This window comes from Myxocyprinus asiaticus, chromosome 43 (genome assembly GCF_019703515.2).
Source record: "Myxocyprinus asiaticus isolate MX2 ecotype Aquarium Trade chromosome 43, UBuf_Myxa_2, whole genome shotgun sequence".
NCBI classification, from domain to species: Eukaryota; Metazoa; Chordata; class Actinopteri; order Cypriniformes; family Catostomidae; genus Myxocyprinus; species Myxocyprinus asiaticus.
The window spans coordinates 19,712,026-19,719,987 of NC_059386.1; the positions used below are offsets into that span (position 1 = coordinate 19,712,026).

The window sequence follows — 7,962 nt, forward strand, 5'->3', positions numbered from 1 at the left end:
CTGAGGCTAACATTCTGCCCTTCATTTCCTTTTATTTTCCATTAAGAAAGTCATACAGGTTTGGAACAACGTGATGAAATGACAGAGTTTCTGTCTGAGCCTTTAAAATCAATGACTTTTGAACATGCATTTCAATTGCAAATGGCTGTAATGTTTGTATTTGAACTGTGAAACTCATCTGTGGGTTGCAGGTTTTCACTCTCTGGGGATGTGGGGAATCTCGTTTCCTCTGGAGAGGAAACCGAAAATGTCAAGTTCCTTCACACGGGAGCTTTTGCCCCATTAAAAGAGAAAGAGGTTTTGGAGCATGTAATTTCAGCAGCAATCTGAAAGCTGGCCTGCACCGGCCGCAGCTGTTCAATAGCAGCATCAAATATAGAGTCAGATGTCAAGGGCGCGACCACCCACTTTAAAATCATATTCATAGAACAACAATGACTTCAATCTCAAGTGCCTCTGAACTCTTGAGGCTTTATATTGATACATTTCACGAATCACTGCGCACATGCTTAACAAAATGAGCACCGGTAACAGCTGCGATAACACGATAAATAAAGAACGTAAGCCTTGTAAAAGAAAACACTTTAAAAATCATAAAAAGTTAAAAATCAAATGTGCATGGCAACTCTTTTATGGGCAATTATGCAAATTAAACTTCATCTTCTTGTACCTTTGGTTCTGGCACACAAATAACATGAGCAGTGCGCCATCTAGTGGTTTAATCAAAGCAATGCTCTCTCTAAGCTCCAAACTTCCTCCCAATGGGGGCGGAATCTCCAAAAGAGGGCGGGTCTACTCAAGAAGGGGCGTGTTTACTCCAAAAGGGGCATCACTTCCACTCAAAGTGCTTCAAAGTTTTGGTCACCATTCACTTGCACTGCATGGACCTACAGACCTGAGCAAAAATCCTCGTTTGTGTTCTGCAGAAGAAAGTCATACACATCTTGGATGGGAGTATATGATGTGAGAATTAAAATTTTTGGGTGAACTCTCTCTTTAAGAACACTGGTTAAGGTGTTTACATGCAATGCAAAAGCAGTGTAATGGGCAAAAATCTACCCATGTAGATCGGTTTATTCTTTTTGCCATTTATAATCGTACCCCGATAAAGGAAATCTGTTTGGCGTTTATATGACCTTACACAGTGAGCACATTTACATGCACGTTCCTACACCGATTTTGCTTAAGCGGACAACAGGTGTGGTCATGTAACTGCAATAACCCGCATACCCTTATCGCCGTAACGACCATAAACGGCTTATGTATAACCCGGTCAACACAGGTAGATATTTGCCAATTAAGCCGATTTCACGTGCCACGCAAACACCTTTCCCTGACTCATCCAATGTGCGCACGTGTTGAGCGAATGCCTCTTCACAGTTTAACGTCAAAAGTAGAGAATAACCCGATTATTTCCAATGTCACGTAAACCTAGATTTTAGAGAGTAATCAGGGTATTGGTGTGCATGCTATCGGGCTCGAGTCCGTTTATGTGCACACCAATACACCGATAACGCTCAATAATCGGCTTATTTTAAAAAAATCTGACAAGGCAAAAAAAAAAATAAATAAATAAATAAATAAATCTGCATTTCTATTTGAAATAAATCGCGTTATTATCTATTTCTGACGTCAAACCGTGAAGAGGCATGCGCTCAACACACGTGCACATTGGATGAGCCGTTAAGAACACCAGGTAAGGTGTATACATGGCACGTGAAATTGGTGTAATAGGCAAAAATAAACCTGTATCTATCGGGTTATTCATAAGTTGTTTACAGCCTTTATGCCGATAAAGGAACACGGTTTATTGCGTTTACATGACCGCACGTGTTGTCAGATTATTAAGCATAATCGGTGTAAGAACGTGCATGTAAACACACTCAAAAAAAAAAAAAAAAAGGCACAATCTGTGATAGCTCCAAGTATTACATGACAGAGGGCACCCTGAATATACAAGCAAGACATTTTACTGTATCTGCATTTTTTATCCATGAATGTAGCTCATACAAAAGACGCACAGAACAAGTCAGTAGAACATTTATTGAGTAAAGCAGAAATGAGTGGAAATTAACATCTATTTGCTGTAAACAGACAGATGGTACCCGCTTGGCAAACATATAGATGTGTCCTGCAAAAACAGCTTTAAATGGGTAGAGAACAGCTACACAATTCTTTACACATTAAATTGCAAAAATAGAAATGTACTCTACGATGGGCTAAGTGCTTATAGGAGGCATCCACATTGGTCACAGACATTTCTAAACTGGCTGGTGTGTCGAGCTTCACTGGGCGATGCCTATAACCCCACAGGCCAGACGACCTCCAGCGTTGCCAGTTTTAAGACTTTCCTCATTACCTCCTTTACCACAGTCATCCTCCTTCTCGTGAATCTAGAGTAGAACATCCACAGAATAAAGCATGCTAGTTTTATTGATTTAACCAAGAACATTTAGTAAATGCTCATTAGGTTCACAGTGATTAAATATGCTTTTGTCAGTTGCTCTATATGGGCTGATGTAGTAAGTAGAACTTTACAATAATAGTTTATTTAGCAACTTCGCATCAACAAAAGGGCTGGCATTAATTTCTGGAACAAAAGCAATGCAAAATGCGGACAGTACTGGCAAGTGCATGTTTGTTGAAAAACGCAACTAAACCCCAACGTGCGCCCTGTGGTACGGATCATTAAGTTGATTTCAAATTATTTGAAAATGAATGGAGCCGTTTTCTTACCACCATGGTCCTTCCAATAATGGAGTGTTGCCCATGCAGTGTCAGATGTTTGTCCACAATGTCGATTTTTGCAACACCATCATCACCAGCTGTCACGTTACCAAGGTCACCAATGTGTCTATGAGATGTAACATTACAGTACTGAAATCAGACAACTACTAAAACATGACTGGTGTGTAATATATATATTACACACACACACACACACACACACACACACACACACACACACTATACTGTGGTTGTTCACTGTAGTTAAAGGTGCACTCAGTAATTTTTTGAAGCATATTGAAGTATGGCTTACACTGACACCTAGTGGCCTGGATGATGCATTTAAACAATAGTTTCAGTTACCAATGCCATTGTAGAATTTCACTATAAACAGTAAGACAGAATTAACTGAATGCATGAATGAAAGGGTCCAATTACAGGGCAGTTACTGAGATTAAGCAAGTAGTATTCAGCTGGTCATGTGATTCTTGCATGGCTGCCCCCATGAGGTGCCCACTGCCCCATGTAGTATAAAAGAGCTTTTATAAAGTTACTGACATGACTGAACTGTTCATCTCCCATGAGTGGTACTCATGGTATACATGTTTCAAAATTACTATTCATTTCTTTAGAAGTAAAAATGTTTAAATAAGGGAAAAAAAATTAATGAGTGCAAATTTAAAGAGATAGTTCACCCAAAAATATTTAAGTGTGTGTGTGTGTGTGTGTAAATATATATAAATCATTGGTTGCAGCCCTAATATATATATATATATATATATATATATATATATTCATAAACACAAAACTGTATTTTTGTGGTTTTATATAACAAGTAATTTTGACAAATGTCTATTGACGGGGTAGACCGTTTTCACGATTGAAATCCAGATAATGAGGGATATTCACACAATTATTCCATGTTTTTTGCCAACTGGATTTCTTGTGGCATGGCATATTTTTTTAATGTTTCGTCAGCTGAACAATTGACAAGGATATTAAACAGCACTTAAGATATTAAACACACAATGACTAAGGTCTACTTACAATATTTGTTGGGTCTTTTCAACAGCACCATGTCAAACTCACCTCTCTTGGTCATCGGGTCCACCATGATTCTTATTGTGGGGGTTGAAGTGTGGCCCTGCACTGATACAGCCTGCACCAACACAAATGAAGCGAATTATGTCATTAGTCCATGTTCATGTCAAGAATAAAGCACATTTACATGTATGTTTTTAAACCGATTATGAGTTTTCCCAAAAGTGAAAATTCTCTCATCATTTACTCACCCTCATGCCATCCCAGATGTGTATGACTTTCTTCCGCAGAACACAGATTTTTAGAAGAATATTTCAGCTCTGTAGGTCCATACAATGCAACTGAATGGTGACCAGAAGTTGAAAAGCACATAAATTCAGCATAAAAGTAATCCATAATACTCCAGAGGGTTAATCCATATCTTCTGAAGCTATCCAGTTGGCTTTGGGCGAGAACAGAACAAAATTACCTTTTCGCTGAACATCTCGACATTGCAGTCTATAGGCTTGATCATGATTTTAAGCTTGATTACACTTCCTATTGGTTGATGCATGCACAGAGTGTTAGATGGAGCTAGGAAGTGTAATCGAGTTTGGAATCATGAAGCCAAGAAGACTGCAGATGCAGTTATGTTTTGGATAATTTGGATTGGATCGATACAGAAGACATGGATTAAACCATTGGAGTTGTATGGATTACTTTTATGCTGCCTTTTTGTGCTTTTTGGGGCGACAAACTTTTGGTCACCATTCATTTGCATTGTATGGACCTACAGAGCTGAAATATTCCCCTAAAGAGCTTTGTTTGTGTCCTGCTGAAGAAAGAAAGTCATACACATCTGGGATGGCATGAGGGTGAGTAAATGATGAGAGTTTTCATTTTTGGGTGAACTATCCCTTCAAGATTGCTTACCATTTGTGTTGTCTCCAAAAGCATGAACGTGGAAGCCATGCTTTCCTTTTGTAAGGCCAGTGATTTCACCAGTGACCTTCACTGGAGCTTTTTCATCCTAAAACACACAAATCAGTCATGCATTTAATGATGATTTCAGATCACTTATGAAAACAGAAGCATTGAGTACTTGACATGATGATGGACATAACATAAATGATAAAGTAGAAAACTTAATTGGATTGGTGAATGTGTTCACTATCACAGTGTAATATGCACCAAGATAAGACCATGTGACTATCTAAAAGTTTCTAAAAATTGTGTTCTGCTACCAAAATCTTAATGAAATGCTCTTCCTACCTGCACAACAGTGCAGTTTAAATCTCAGTCTTACAAGATTTATGTAAAATTTTGACAGCAAACATATGAGCATGACTCAGCAAACTTTTCCCTTCTGGCCATAATTTCAGAAAACTTTCAGAGAAAGTCAATGGCATCTTTAACACCACTCTGGTTTTACTAGGCTACCTTTCAGGGCAAACAGTGGATCAATTTCAGGGGCAAATTGCATTTCAATTTTATATATTTTTTTGTTTATATTTAATTGGAATGAGAATGCACGGGGCGTTGACTAAAGGCTGACCTACCACCGTATCAAAGGTAATTTCACACAGCGGCTTTACCTGATTTTAACGCATTTGCCTAGTTCATGCACTTATTCAATGTGGCACTGGAAAAAATATATAACATACATTACTCAGTTAAAATTTCCTCTTTCATACTAATCGTTTGTAGTTCATGACCTGGATTAGCCATAAACACAAATTGCGTTGAATAGTGCACAATGATTCTCATATAACTGAAAACAAATCGCGCTTATGCACAAACTATTCTTCCTTTTCATTTCTGTAATGCACATACATGTTTCATATTGCACAATGCATGCTGGAAGAGCTCGCGCCGTGGTTGCAGGCTAGCTTGTAGCGCACGATTCTGGTATCATACGAAACACAGTTTTACAAGTATAAAAACTAAATTTTTACCTCTTGGTCAAAATAGACGGTGCCGGTCACTTCCCCAGTGCCTTTGAGCACGCAAACAGCCTTTTTTGCTTCCATACTGCCTCTGAGTTATGCAAACTGACGTAGTTGTAAATGAGAGAACCCTAACGTATTTGATAAGAGAGGCGGTGCCTGAGCTGCACTGACCAATCAAGAGGCAGAATAGATTGATTGGTCCACAGTCAGGCGTGTCATGCTGTCGTATAGAAGTGACGTGTATGCATTCTTTTTGTATAATTATGCTTTACATATAATCCATATAATAAAATGCATTTAAATGAAGAAAAAAATATGCTGATTGTGTATCGTGGAGAATTATATATATATATATATATATATATATATATATATATATATATATATATATATATATATATATATATTTTAGACTGAACTTTTAAAGGGATAGTTCACCCAAGAATGAAAATTGTCATAGTTTGCTCACCTTCATGTTGTTCCAAGCCCATATGACTGACTTTCCTCCGTAGAACACAAAAGATGTTAGGCAGAATGTTAGCCTCAGACACCATTCACAAGAAATTATCTTTGTATTATCTTGGACTTACACTGACACCTAGCGGCTTGAATGCAGCATCATTTAAAATCAATAGTTTTCAGTTTCAGATGCCATTGTAGAAATGTAGTATTCACAGTCAGACATGATTACTTTAATCAGTGAGTGAAAGTGTCAAATAACAGGACCGTTACTGAGATTAAGTGAGTAGTATTCGGCTGGTCATGTGATTCTAACATGGCAGCCCCCATGTGCGGACCCTCTCCATGTAGAATAAAACAGCTTTTATAAGGTTACTGATATGACTGGAGTCTTCATTTTAATGTGAGTGATCATGATTTCCTACATACAGTTGTGCTCAAAAGTTTGCATACCCTTGCCGAATTGGTAATAAATTTACCATTTTTAAAGAGAACATGAGTGAGCAGGCAAAACACATTTCTTTTATTTCTTATGGGATTCATATTCAACTGTAGGTTATAACAGAATGGCACAATCATAAAACAAAACATGGCAACAAAGAAAAAAATGAAATGACCCCTGTTCAAAATTCTGCATACCCTTAATTCTTAATACTGTGTATTGCCCTCTTTAGCATCAATACAGCGTGCAGTCTTTTGTAATAGTTGTCTATGAAGCACCAAATTCTTGCAGGTGGTATAGCTGCCCATTCGTCTTGGCAAAATACCTCCAGGTCATGCAAAGTCTTTGATCGTCTTGCATGAACCGCACGTTTGAGATCTCCCCAGAGTGGCTCGATGATATTAAGGGTCAGGAGACTGTGATGGCCACTCCAGAACCTTCACCTTTTTCTGCTGTAACCACTGGAGGGTCAACTTGGCCTTGTGCTTAGGGTCACTGTCGTGCTGGAAAGTCCAAGAGCGTCCCATGCGCAGCTTTTGTGCAGAAGAATGCAAATTGTCTGCAAGTATTTTCTGATAACATGCTGCATTCATCTTGCCATCAATTTTCACAAGATTCCCCGTGCCTTTACAGCTCACACACCCCCAAAACATCAGTGAGTCACCAACATGCTTCACAGTGGGGATGATATTCTTTTCTCTATAGGCCTTGTTCATCCCTCTCCAAACATAGCGCTTATGGTTGTGACCATAAAGCTCTATTTTGGTCTCGTCACTCCAAATGACAGAGTGCCAGAAGCTGAGGCGTGTCAAGGTGTTGTCGGGCATATTGTAACTAGGCTTTTTTGTGGCATTGGCGCAGTAAAGGCTTCTTTCTGGCAACTCGACCATGCAGCTCATTTTTGTTCAAGTATCGTCATATTGTGCTCCTTGAAACAACCACACAGTCTTTTTCCAGAGCAGCCTGTATTTCTCCTGAGGTTACCTGTGGGTTTTTCTTTGTATCCCGAACAATTCTTCTGGCAGTTGTGGCTTAAATCTTTCTTGGTCTAACTGACCTTGGCTTGGTATCAAGAGATCCCCGAATTTTCCACTTGTTAATAAGTGATTGAACAGTACTAACTGGCATTTTCAAGGCTTTGGATATCTTTTTATATCCTTTTCCATCTTTATAAAGTTCCATTACCTTGTTATGCAGGTCTTTTGACAGTTCTTTTCTGCTCCCCATGGCTCAGTATCTAGCCTGCTCAGTGCATCCACGTGAGAGCTAACAAACTCATTGACTATTGATACACAGACACTAATCGCAATTTTAAAAGTCACAGGTGTGGGAAATTAACCTTTAAGTGCCATTTAAACCTGTGTG

At 38.7% G+C, this 7,962-nt stretch overlaps 1 protein-coding gene across 1 annotated transcript; it reads right to left on the reverse strand.

Annotated features, from left to right (window-relative positions):
- Window positions 1-2,024: 2,024 nt before the first annotated feature.
- Window positions 2,025-5,870, reverse strand: LOC127433858 (superoxide dismutase [Cu-Zn]-like). The gene is made up of 5 exons (XM_051686143.1): window positions 5,703-5,870; window positions 4,681-4,777; window positions 3,817-3,886; window positions 2,737-2,854; window positions 2,025-2,393 (listed from the first exon to the last, which is right to left on the reverse strand). Exons 1-5 carry the CDS (start codon window positions 5,775-5,777, stop codon window positions 2,286-2,288), a joined length of 468 nt encoding a protein of 155 aa, XP_051542103.1. The 5' UTR covers window positions 5,778-5,870; the 3' UTR covers window positions 2,025-2,285.
- Between the last annotated feature and the right edge of the window lie 2,092 nt (window positions 5,871-7,962).

What these genes read in the sequence shown, in the direction of transcription:
- LOC127433858 (XM_051686143.1), bottom strand. Translation starts at nt 5,777, where the DNA reads ATGGAAGCAAAAAAGGCTGTTTGCGTGCTCAAAGGCACTGGGGAAGTG. An exon ending in TTTTGGAGACAACACAAATG is followed by an intron (nt 3,887 to 4,680) that starts GTAAGCAATCTT and finishes GTGTTGGTGCAG; the next exon opens with GCTGTATCAGTGCAGGGCCA. An exon ending in GGACCCGATGACCAAGAGAG is followed by an intron (nt 2,855 to 3,816) that starts GTGAGTTTGACA and finishes TACATCTCATAG; the next exon opens with ACACATTGGTGACCTTGGTA.